General features: G+C 43.8%; 1 protein-coding gene across 3 annotated transcripts in view; it reads right to left on the bottom strand.

Annotated features, from left to right (window-relative positions):
- Positions 1-3139: 3139 nt before the first annotated feature.
- Positions 3140-12836, bottom strand: part of LOC144158587 (uncharacterized) — a 74820-nt gene continuing 65123 nt past the window's right edge. For 2 of the 3 annotated variants that reach the window (XM_077689574.1, XM_077689575.1), the window contains exons 6-7: positions 12481-12625; positions 3140-4726 (exon numbers count right to left, since the gene is read on the bottom strand). In XM_077689574.1, coding sequence (XP_077545700.1) covers positions 3853-4726; positions 12481-12625 — 1019 coding nt within the window. In that variant the 3' untranslated portion in view covers positions 3140-3852. The remainder of the gene's footprint in view (positions 4727-12480; positions 12626-12836) is intronic. The other variant, XM_077689581.1, reaches the window with a different exon arrangement.

The following is a 12836-nucleotide window of genomic DNA, read 5'->3' as shown; positions in this document are numbered from 1 at the left end:
CTAGAAGCGGAATGAGGAGATAGGGAGTTAGTCACTAATCGGCAATAACTTGCAATGGCCCCATTCTGAAAAGCTAACGTATATAAGCATAGCTTGCTGTGTTACACTCAGCAAGCCAGGTCTAATGGTGTAATTTCAAGAACAAAAAAATGAAGTTATTATAGCCTTAAAGGAGCCATGAGGACAAAATACAGGTTTGGTTTATTAGAAAGACTGCTTAGTCCCGATAACAATGATACCAATATCATCGCAATCTTCGAACAGATAACGGAGAAATTAAAGAAAACGTGTGAAGCAGTTGCGACCCCCTAGCCAATTTCCCGCAACTGTTTTATGACGTCAAGGAACCTTGTTTGTGCGATTGGCGGCCGCCTAACTGACCTGTCGCGACGACACATGACTGGACGTCTGTAATGGGGCCTCTAGTTCCATTTGACCGCATCACTTGAATGCTAACGTGCAGTTAAGGCACTGAAAATTATATTTTATTGTTGGCCCGTATGACGTCATTATTGCTCATAACACGTCACTGTGGCGCAAAATTTGAAAGTTTTCAAATACTTCTTGCTTTTTTTTCGTTAAAAAACATCTTTTGGGGCTGTAAAGGAGCTGAGTGAGATACTGAATCGTAGTTCTTTCAAATTAAACCAAGTTGTATTTTCTCTTCATGGCTCCTTGAACAGTGCATTCAAACAGTGCCCACACGTTTATTTGCTGCCTTTGCAGTCATTTTGGACTCGTTATTTTGTGTATGAATTTGTCTTTGAGATTAGCAACCCTTGTATGTTTATTCCAGAGCACTGCAGCCACATGTCCTTCATTGCACTTCCAGCTCTACCCTTTCAATTCCTTCATACCATTGTTAGGCTGCCTGAGCCAGTACTTCCAAGAACGGCCCATAAAAAAAGTTTGTTTTCTTCAAAAGATTTGGTGTTTTACAGTACCACAATGCTTGTCTGGCAGGAAATGGTGCATTTTTCACTGAGAAACTAAACATTTATGAGAAAATTTGAGAAAATTTTCATTCTCCCACTAAATTGTGTTTGGTGGCATTAGGGATGTATTGAGGAAATGTACTCAACACAAACGTTAGTACGTTCACAAGGCTGCTGTGAACGGCAAAAAAAATGAATTTGCTGCCCTGTTAACTGTCTTCCTTCATAGATGGCGCGATGATACCGCTTGAGGACTGGTCTCTCCACTTGCTGTTTTTGACCGGATTTATACCTGGCTTGCTTTTTTATACAGGTGATTGTAGTCACCGAGGAAAACTTGGGTAAGCTTGACAAACAAGGTCACATAAGGGGCGATGCCGCTTATGCGAGTTGGCCAGTGTGGTGTAAGACAAGCACAACGCGCCCCACGGCTGTGAAGCTTTGGCCGGCATAGTGCGCGACGTACGCACTGGTGCTTTTATGTTTATGTGTTCATAACTTTCATTGTTCATCCCACCATTCTTAATGCTATAAAAAGCATGTCACTAACTTTAAGCACAAATAGCTCGTCCTGCAACCTCACAGTAACTGTTCTATTTGGGTTGGATTCTGCCAGCTTCAGCCAATCACAATGAACTGCCCATAACATGTCATAAGCTGTGCAGAAAAGTAGCTAGGTGTGTCGCATGCCTATTTTTTGTTTCCCTAATTATACAGCTCATTTCAGGGAAGTTTGCATTCCAAGTAGTGTCAGAGTTATTCTAATGAGGCCATCTTTCAAATAAAGCAAACTTGCCATATGTCTTCATGGCCCCTTTAAGGCATCTTGTGATCTCTTAAAGGAGCCATGAAGAGAAAATACAACTTGGTTTAATTTGAAAGAACTAAGATTCAGTATCTCACTCAGCTCCATTACCGCCCCAAAAGATGTTTTTTAACGAAAAAAAAGCAAGAAGTATTTAAAAACTTTCAAATTTTGCGCCAGAGTGACGTGTTATGAGCAACAATGGCGTCGTACGGGCCAACAATAAAACACAATTTTCAGTGCGTTAACTGCACGGTAGCATTCAAGTGATGCGGTCAAATGGAACTGGAGGTCCCATTACAGACGTCCAGTCATGTGTCGTCGCGACAGCTCAGTTAGGCGGCCGCCAATCGCACAAACAAGGTTGCGTGACGTCATAGAAAAGTTGCGGGAAATTGGCTAGGGGGTCGCGACTGCTTCACACGTTTTCTTTAACATCTCCGTTATTTGTTTGAAGATTGCGATGATATTAGCATCGTCGTTATCGGGACTAAGCAGTCTTTCTAATAAACCCAACTTGTATTTTCTCATCATGGCTCCTTTAAGTGCCTTTTCGTAAAGGTAATGAAGACTGAAGACGCATTTTGCATATCCCACACAGTGGTTTCTTCGTTTTTTGTTGGTTCCAAAGCTTGGTCACTAGATTAGATTTCCTCAGCAAGCACAGCGGCCGGTTTGCTTCGCACTGAAAACAGAACCATCATGTTTGACTGCACAGCTATCTTTTGAAACTACGGGACAGCTTGAGCACAATGGTATGATTGGCACTTTTTCCCTTTCCACACGGGACAGTTTAATGGCAGCTTTTGCATAAGAATCAGGGCCGTAGCCAGAAAAATTTTATTCGTGGGGGAGGGAGTTATGGGTCATAGAAAGGTAGGAGTTCTGCTGAAGGCAACCCTAGATCTCGCTTACGCACTGCCTGGAAAAAAAATCTGGGGGGGGGTTGCTTCGAACCAACTGTGACCATTGAATGTGCTAAATAACAATCGTTTCTGCAACAGACAAGAACAGGCGCTTTGCGTAATCAGCTGCGGTTAGGTGGACATTCTGCTTATTGAAGATTTGCTCAATTCAATTGCATCAAGATTTACCAAAAGCGAAGCACAGTTTCGGCTTCATGCTCTAGCACTGTGACTTCTGTTGAGAGCAGCAATCTGTTTATATGCCAACAAAAATTTTACCGTATGGTTGTGGGTCGTCTGGATGGTGTGCACATTTTTGGGGCTGGCAAGGATTCCTTCTATGATAAAACCTTTCCTAATATGCAGCAGCTTTGGTGCTCCTAGCAATTGTACAACCTTCCTAGCACATAAGCGTGGTCAGCGGGATAAATTCCTTGAGACGCTGAGGTGTGCACTCTCTCGAAAGCTTCTATGTAAACCATTCAGACAAACAGTTTTAGATCACTGAAAAAGTTTTAATATCAAGACATATAATTTTAAAGTATAAAAATATCGAAGATATCACAGGGCAGCATTTACATGAACATCATCAATGGAAGGCCTTGTTACCACTGTGCTACCTACAATGTTTCTCCCCGTTATTATGAATAAAACTGAAATGAATGGTAACTTTTCTCAATGTCAGACTTATTTAGAAGACATCGAATTCCACACGAATACATTTCAACCATAAATTTTATGCAAACTGTTATTAAACTATTTGTCCCAACAGCAATGTTAGTTTTTACCCAGAAATTTCCGATAAAGCTCAGTGCATGACGTTGATAGGTGGTGTGCAGTCTCACATGAACGAAGTGTGCATCAACGAAGTACCTTCAACACAAGTCGCTTGACAGCTGCCACCGCCGTAAGGTGAAGTAGGCAACATTTTGGGAATACCCTTGTTGAGAAAAGGTGCAGCAGACACTGACAAATAAGGCTCATAGGCCATCCAAATGAGGAAGAGGATTTATTGTGTGATCCCCCGGCCGGGAACTCAATGCTGGACTGCTGGACTGGACTGATTGCGCTTCGGGGCTCACTCCAAGATACAACCCGTTGGCTCAGCCTTTTCAACCCAACTGGCTTTTGCGTCATCTCCACGATCTGGAGAAACATGATAATGGTAATTTCAACACCTGCTTCCGAAGTTGCGTGTACCATGATTTTAATTTCTGTGCAACTTTTCATGGCTGACCAGGTTACCTTTCTTAGCAAAGCCCCTTTGGCAGGTCTTGCAGACATGCGGCTTTTCGCCCGAGTGCAATCTTTCATGCCCAACCAGGGTATCCTTTTGAGCAAAGCTCTTTTGGCAAAGCCTGCAAACATACGGTCGTTCGCCACTGTGCAATTTTTTGTGCCTGACTAGATTATCTTTCGTCGCAAAACCTGTTTGACAGACATCACACATGTGCACCATTTCACCAGTATGTAATTTTTCGTGCCTAATCAGGTTGTCCTTCTTGGTGAAGCTCATCCCACAAGTGCCGCAGACGTGAAGATTTGTGTGCAATTTTTGGTGCCTTAGCAGGTCGTTTTTCTTTACAAAGCTCTTCTGGCAGGTGCCACAAGAGTACGGCTTGTACTCTGCATGCGACGTTTCGTGGGTTACCAGGTGTGCTTTCTGGGTAAACCTTTTCCTACAAATACCACATACAAATGGCTTTTCACCACTGTGGGACCTCCTGTGCCGATTCAAATCTCCTTTCTTTATAAACGCTTTCTGACAAATATCACATACATTGGGTTTCTCACCACTATGCAGCTTCATGTGGTTCACTAGTATCCCTTTCTGTGTGAATCTCTTCTGGCAGATCTCGCATAAGTAAGGTCTTTCATCAGTGTGCACTCTGCTGTGTGTGAGAAGATCGCATTCCTGAGCAAAGACTTTCTTGCAGGCATTGCAGGTGTAAGGCAGTTCGCTGACATCCACGGTTTCATAGATGATGAAGGTGGTCTTCATGAGGCTGTGCCGCTGACTGGATTCGCTCACGTACGGCTGCCCTCCGAAACTGATCCTCTCGTGATCGTTGGTTGGATCCCTATGTTGACAAAAAAGAAAAGAGCAAACTTTTATGTAATGCCATACTGGCAACTGATATATGCTATTTTTACCTAACCTGACAGTTGTAATAAAAGAAATAGAAGAAAGTGGCAAGGTATGCAAGACAGTGTTGGGTTGACACATAGTTTATCTTTATGGTGCTGGCACCTTGAAGGGAGCATTTTTGTTGATGCCCTAAATCTAAAAACTGAAAAAAGGATTGGTGGAGAGTTGCTGAAGGTATGCAAAGGACATGCCTAAAGAATAGTTGCCTATTTTTGTAATTTTAGAGTAAGTCCACAAAGCATCACAAGTAGTCAGTCAGCTGCACCATCAGTGGAAACGGGGCAGTATAGGCCTAGTGCATTTGTGGTAGCCAAGAAGGAGAATGCTAGCACCCTTCAGTGTTTGCTTACCGATTATGCTGCTAAAGAGGTGAGGGACAGTCAGAAAGAAGAAACTTTTGGGCAAACTTGTGGCGATTGTTTCACGTGCCAAGGAAGAGCGCCACAGGCTCACGTTCCGTCACGCATACTGTGCTACTGAGACCAAATGCGTGTGCCTAGCCCGAGGGGTGAAAATTTCACCGTTTTTTTTCCATGTGCTTGACATTTGTCAAAAAGATTGACCATTGTCCTCTCACGTGTTTGCAGAAGCCTTTAGGGAACGGGCAAAAAGGGGAAAGCTCAGCGCAATGCTGAGAGCTCTTTTTTTGTGCTGTGTAATGCACTGAGGCAACACCTGCACTATGAGGCAGTCCGTAGTGGAGGGCTCCAGATTAAATTTGACCCCGGGGGGTCTTTAACGTGTGCTGAAATCTCAAACACTTGGGTGTTTTTGCTTTTTGCCTCCATCAGAAAAGCGGCCACCACACCCAGGATCCAACTCGCGTCCTTAGGGCTCAGCAGCACCATGCCTTAGCCACTGAGCCCCCGCAGTGGTTCCAAGAGCTTCAGTCGCAGCTCTCAAAAGAAGTAGTAACCTCCAGACACCTCACTTTCTCAACTGCTCTGTTCTTCCTGACTCAGGTTTTGATTGCGTTCCTTTTTGTGTTGGACATTTCCATTGATGTGAAATGTCAGCCTTTCAAGTTTATGTGCCTGGCTAAAGCTTAGCTGGCATAAAATGTGAACTATTGTAGTTAGTTATTTGCATATTTTTGACACAACTAGACGCCTGGTAAAAATTTAGTGTTCATCAGTCTTTGTGCTTGCCAGCAAGGCAATTGTGTTTTTTGGAGTTGCTCTGTTGCTCGCCTGACTAAGCCACAGTCGTCAAAGTGGGATGCTTCGTCCTGTGCCTGACCCAATGGAATCACCTAGGAGACCAGCACAACATCAATAAACCAAGGTCTGGGAATGAGCACCTATAAAGGACTACACATCAAAACCATCCCTCTGGACAATGGTTGATGACTCTTACCCATCAGGACCTCCAGCCTCCGCAGAGAAGCTGTTACAAATCGACTGCGTGTGCGTGGCCTCCCACAGCACACAGCGCAGTGGTGCACCCTGATACTTTTTTGCAAAGCAATGATGCTGGGAGAGGAAGACTAATTGCTTCACACATGCGACTTCACAAATACGGCGCGGCCAGAACCCTTGTCAACAAGAAAGAACCTGCTGGAGTGGCCAGTAACGGCGGCAGCATCTGACTTATGGTTTCTCCAGCATTGAAAAAGTTCTTTTGCTTGTGTGCGTTTAGCGTCTGTTGGACTCCTCCTTTCCCACCCTCTTTCCACCACAGCATGCACCGGCTTCCATCATGAGACCCTTGGAGGGTGTTACATGTGTTTGTACTTTTTGGTGTCATCCACAACACAATGGATGCGTGTTGACTGTTGCTATTTCTGGTTATAAAAGCTAGCTTCTCCGCAAGTCAGTGCATCGTGGGCCACCGCTGAGAAAGTTGCTCATCCGTTCGAGCTTTAAGCACATCAGTTACCATTGCTGCTCTTTTCTGGCCTTGCCACTTAACTCTCCCGTTACAATGCCCATTCAAATCGGTTACTGGTTGTTGATGCATTAGAGTGCTAATTTTGACATGCAGTCATTTCTTGTGCACCTAATCATGAGTGGCGTGCAGCCTAGACACTGAACTTTTTGAATCATTTTAAATTTTTTGCTCAGATGACATTGAGATTTTTCGCAGCATTTCTTGCAAGCGAGGTGCGTGTGTTGTTGCGAAAGCGGGCATGGCTACTGCGCTTCACAGAAAAGCATGCTGCTCGTGGCTATGTGCTATTACCATCAAATTTTCTTGATCAAAAGGTGTTAAGCCAGTTAAACACCAAATTATGCTGTCAGTTTTCTAATCTGACAGCATTTAAAGCTCATAATTACCTGAAAATGACACCAGCCATTTACTAGTGAGCTTTGGTTTCTGGAAACAGTAGTTTTATTCTACCAAGGTTTATTTCTGTAGGTCTCCCACATGCCTACATGTCTAACAAGTGTACCTGGCATTTTCAGCCGGTTTCCCACCGTCTTGGTTTCATTTTTTTATAGCAAAATTCATATTTGGTGCTACTACACAGTCACTAAACTCAAACCCATTTGCCACTGCACCTCTGTCACCTGCTACTGCTCCTTGAAAAAAACCTGCCGTTCATGATTTTACAGCCCCCACACCTTACTTCTGTGATAACAGCTCCAGGTGAAAGTCGAAAAATAACACCAAATTGCCGGATGTTAGTTCAGACAAGGAAAGCACTTACAATCAGCCTTGAACACTGCGAGCTGTTTATCAACAAGTTTCGTTTCTGTAAAAAGGTATTTCCGAAGGTGCAAAACTATATATTCTGACAGTCTCCAAGAGGTTCGATATTGTTTCTTTTCGGAAATGTTACGTGGCACTGCAATGTAGAAAGCTCGTAGTGCTGAAGTGTTGCACAACAGCAGCTTGATGAAGGCTTGCTGGGCACAATTCTAGTGCATCGTACCTTATTCTTGCAGGCAGGGCTACCATAGTAAATCAGAAGATGCCAATTAACTGAAAGTGAAAATTCTGACAGATATGTGATGATCCGAATGTTAACAAGCATCCACCACTGAGGTATACCCCTGTCGCACAGCAAATCTAATGTCACTCAAACTGAATGACATTAGCTGTTATGACATTTGGCTCGGCCGTGTCGGTCGACACGGTGAAACAAATGTCATTTGATTGTGATAGCGGTGATGATTAGCGAGCTCGCAAAACTGCAAAATTACATTGCAAGCACATCTAGAATGTTTTCACACTTAATATTTTTTAAAGAAACGTAGCAAAGGATTATTTTTTAAAATAAAAACAAGAAAACCACCGATTTAACATCACCAGACATCACAAGCTGAGACAAGTCTGCAAAAAATCTGGATTAGAGTAGCGCATGCACTGAGTACGAGATTTTCTTTCGTGTTAGTACTTGTTTGTCTTTCTTTGTTTGAACAACAACACAAAGAAGAAAATATGTTTACTGACAGTTTTTATAAACAGTGTTCGTTGGTTTATTACTGAATTACCCTGTCTATGGACGCGCTACTGCTGTTGAGGCTACTCATTTGGTCACTAACTGAGGTCCAGGACCTCAGTTAGCCGCTAAATGTCATCCGCCTCAAATGTCATTCGGTATTCTCGTGTAGCGCCGAACTAATGACATTTAGAGCGAATGACATTTGCTCTAAATGTCATTAGTTCTGCCGTATGACAGGGGTAGTAGATTGTCAACTCCAAGTGGATCACTTGATTGTCTGGAATCTTGAGCTGGCCAAATTCATTGACCAGGTGTTTTTGCATCACGTGGGGGATATATTGGTCCCTTAAATATAGTCAAACCACCAGATTTCTTCCACAGAACCGTTAAAAACTGCAATTTTGAAATAAAGGTTGGGCTTCAACACAAGGTGTGAGCAGCTTGCATGCTAACGTTTTCTTTTTGTCTGACAAATTGTTCCACACAACCCATTTCTCTTTCTCTCAGATAGGTTTATCAAATGTTTGCCTACAAAATGTGTATGCTAAATTTTCTCTACTACATATGGCTTGTTATGCACAATTTTTTTTTTCATTTTCTTCGATATCTGGACAAACATTTTGAATTCGAAGATTGTTTTTGCAACCATTATTTAAAAATTCATCAAAACTGGTGCTGTTGTAAAGGGCGTTGAATCACACGCATTTTATGTCACTGCACTACAAGCCTAGCCAATATGTTCAGCACACAAAAATGTTTTCTAGACCATTACAACTCTGTATTTCCCACAGTAACGACAGAGTTTGGCTCTTGGCTCTGCATCGTCGAAACGGAGGAAACTCTCCTGCAAGCAGCTCGTTTTTACTGTTCGTATTTACTGACATAGTCCCTGAGTACCCTGTTTCTTGTTTTGATGATACAAAGTTGATCTTTTTTAAGTATGTTATGCTTTCTTAAAGCGAAGCTTTCTGTGTCTCCCTGATGGTGCCCGCACGTACCACAAAACGCACGGCAGGATGGTGATCATGAATGAAGTAAAAAAATGCTTCCCATGGTTGAAATTGAATCAAGGCCCCTTGCATTATGAAGCCGACATCTATCCAACTGCGCCATTCTAACATGGATGAAGCAATTTGTATTTGGAGAGGGGTGCACGGACGTGCAAAATTAGAAAGAAAAATCATGCACCCCTTTAACGACTACAATGGTTTAATGCAAAGCTTTTTTCGTGTGAAATCGAATGGCGGAGGGTCAATACCAAAGCCACTGCGAGTCAAAGTCAGAGCTAAGTGAGCCAAAGTCCAAACCATTTGGAAGTCAAAGGCCAAACTCAGACGACAACCAATGAATCCTTCATGAGAAAGCTTCGTATTCACCCATACGCATTGTTAAACGGAGGGGTGCATAATACTTTTCAAAATCTTAGGCCTTAACAAAACGAACTTGTCTCTCTCCAAGCTCCTAAAACCTCACATAAAACTTTCTTGACGAGACGGTACTCACACTGCAGCACCTCCTTTGTTATCACAAACTTGCGCCAAATCTTTCTTGTTCTCACAAGGTTGCTAAGAAAGTTGAGGTTTTGCATTGGCATTGCAAAGCTGGACAAAATGTGCACAAGGCCTCACGGCACTCCAGCATCAATTGCAAGTGGATCTGCGACTTGATCGCAAAACCTTGCTGCAACAAAACTGCGGCATGGCAAGGTTGCGACGCAAGTTAAGCAGCAGTCTGCAGTTTTCAGCAAGGGTAAACACTATCCTGTTCAAGCTGTTCTTAGCGTGACAGCAGCGCCAGACATGCTGTCAGTAATACGCTGCCACAAGAAGAAGCCGTGCATAAGCCAGGAGCCTGCAGATGGGAAACTTTCTCGCTTCAACCCCTTGTACCGCCACGTGAAAGCAGTGTTTCCGCATCTCCAGTGACAGGCAACAAATAAGACAGAAAAAGCCAGATGGCTAAGCAAGCCAGTGCATGCCTTTCGGTCATCCTTGAACGTGCTGCGATTGGGTAACAGCTATACACCTTTTAATATGGCCACCATGGTGCAGACAATGGTCCTCATGAACTGTTTGTCATTTTAGAACAACATAACCAGTGAAATTTCTGGATGCATTACCAATACAGTACTGCACATGCCCAGAGAGAATTCATAGTCGCACTAAGCGCCCGTGCTTGTGGTAACTATTTCCCGCCTTCACTATTTCGAAGGAGCCGAGATGCAAAATTATGGTCAAGCCGTTATGAATGTCTATGTACCATATGGGTTTCAATATTCCTTTCCCGTAACCTAGCGAAATCGCACTAATCGCCACTTTTTTGTTTCTTGTATCGAATGTCCATGTGACTGCACTTAAGGACAGACGGAGGTCATGAGACAAATTTCAAAAATAACTCTGAAGGGATTGTGGCCCACACTAACACTGACAACGTAAAGCAGTTGCTGGAGCTAGACCAAGCGCCTTATCCCAAAATGCAGGCCGCAAAGGATGCTTTGGCCGAGCAACAGACGAGCATAGCATGCGTGCCAGCTGGTTGTACAAGCCTACTGCACCCAGCCTGCATATATAATGGAATTGGCTGCTCAAAGCTAGCCTTCACAAGAGCTGGAAGGAGTTCAAGCACAGGGCAGAAAAAATTGGTAAAAAAAATCTGCTGGAAGCTATCACGTCAAGATGTTCCGATATTTGGAGTCGCAGAATGGGAAACTGCCAGAACAAACTGGTGTCCAGAGTTTCAAGGCCTGCTGGATATCGGTTGTTCTTGATGGATCTGCATGGCGGGCTCTCCGAAAGTGGTGCCGTTCCTCCAGAACATCACAATGGGCTGCAGGCCGAATGCCGCAGCCTATTCTTTGACGACTCCGAGACCTTTGGTGTATTCCAAATTGATTCAATTTTTCCTCAAAAAGGGTTCTAATCACTGTGTGTGCCACTATGATGCGCCCCATCGATTTTGTTAGAAAAAAAACTTCCGTATGGAATCTTGAATTTTCAAGCAAGTCTGAACAAGCGGCCCCTGCATCCAACTTGAAGTTGTTGCTGCTAACTCCTGTGAGACGCTTGCTCAGAACTTTATGGTAAAGATTTGCTTCAATTCGAAAATAGTTTCTTGGCTTCTCCACTACTGAAACAAAATCGTTATTTACTTCGAACTAAAAATTGGTATTTGCACAGCAATAAAGCCAAAGTCCATGCCGAGTCGAAAACTGGATTCCTGGCTGATGTGGGTGCGCTGCGACATGTTCTTAAATGTCATGAATGACGGAGAAATTAGGGCGACCACCCGTCTTGTGACAGATATCAAAATCTTTAGAAACGTCCAACGTACTGTGATGCGTGCCAGTATTTGCCAGTAAAATTAGTATTTGCACACCCATAAAGCCAACGTCCATGCCGAGTCGAAAACTGGATTCCTGGCTGATGTGGGTGCGCTGCGACATGTTCTTAAATGTCATGAATGACGGAGAAATTAGGGCGACCACCCATCTTGTAACAGGTATCCAAATCTTTAGAAACGCCCAACGTAATACCAGAGTCCCCTATAGGTACACTAGGTATAATTTGGGTCTTTCAAGTGAACGGGGAGATGCAAACTTTGTCTTGGGGAGTGCATGTTGCCATAACTGGGGAGCGACGCGTTTGATTAGTCATGTCATGCAGAGACACCCACAAGTTCAGCAAGAAGCTCAATGAGTGAATGGCCCCACTATTGTCGCCCACGTCATGACACAAGTTACATAAGAAAACGGGGGGGGGGGGGGCATGCTGCAGAGAGGAACAGCAAAGGATGCCGAAAGCCACCTCATGCAGAAAACTAAGCAGGCACCATGGGCCCACCCTTACCATTGGTGGCATTGCCAGAGCAGAGGTATTTACTTTCGCAAATGTGTACAGTGTTACCAACCCTCCATTTTGAAAACAAACGTCTCCATAAGTTATAAATCATTGTTGCTATTTCCCATTCTGCTGAGTCAGTGTTTCTACCCCCCCCCCTTCGTGTTCTGGATTTTGCTAGTTGGTCTTTGAGTCTTTCTTTGAGTCAACTGAGTCTTTCTCCTCTGTACACCTGTGCCACACAAGGCTCCCTCTGGCAAGCCTCGCACTTGCGGATAAACCCACAAACCTCATGTGCCACACTGAACCTGAAGCAATGTACATGCTATGGTTTGCCATGAAGCGCATGAGTATTTCCCACGTCCCAAAGTGGTATGTACATTTGAGCTCCCACTATACTTTGTTTTTTGTAGATGCAATGCAAAGCGGACAAACAAAGGAGTTACAACACTGGCCACTGACCCTGTGTAGCTAGAGTGTGAGGAGGTGGAGCCAGCATTGTTCTCTTGCAGTAATGTTGAAGCCTCTGCGGTGTTGTCCTCACCAAGTAGCAGAGTGCGCAATGTTTCACAGGCGACACTGGGCTGGGAATTGCAGGCCTCACACCCTGAAAGAAAAAGAAAAATATGGAGCAGGAACACGCAACTGTTAACACAACCTCTTTAGTAAAATTAACAGTAATTTGCATGCAGAAGTTAACTAACACTGGATGCATAATGCGGAAGACGGCTACCAATTTATTTACACTAGCACAGGACCATTAGAGTATGCCTCAACCAGGCACAAACAGGCCGCTTCGGCTGAAAAAGAGGGATACA

The sequence above is a fragment of the Haemaphysalis longicornis genome, unplaced genomic scaffold, assembly GCF_048455015.1.
Source record: "Haemaphysalis longicornis isolate Haplotype H1 unplaced genomic scaffold, Haemaphysalis longicornis Haplotype H1 scaffold_10, whole genome shotgun sequence".
Classification (NCBI taxonomy): Eukaryota; Metazoa; Arthropoda; class Arachnida; order Ixodida; family Ixodidae; genus Haemaphysalis; species Haemaphysalis longicornis.
This window is presented reverse-complemented; position numbering and strand designations above follow the sequence as displayed.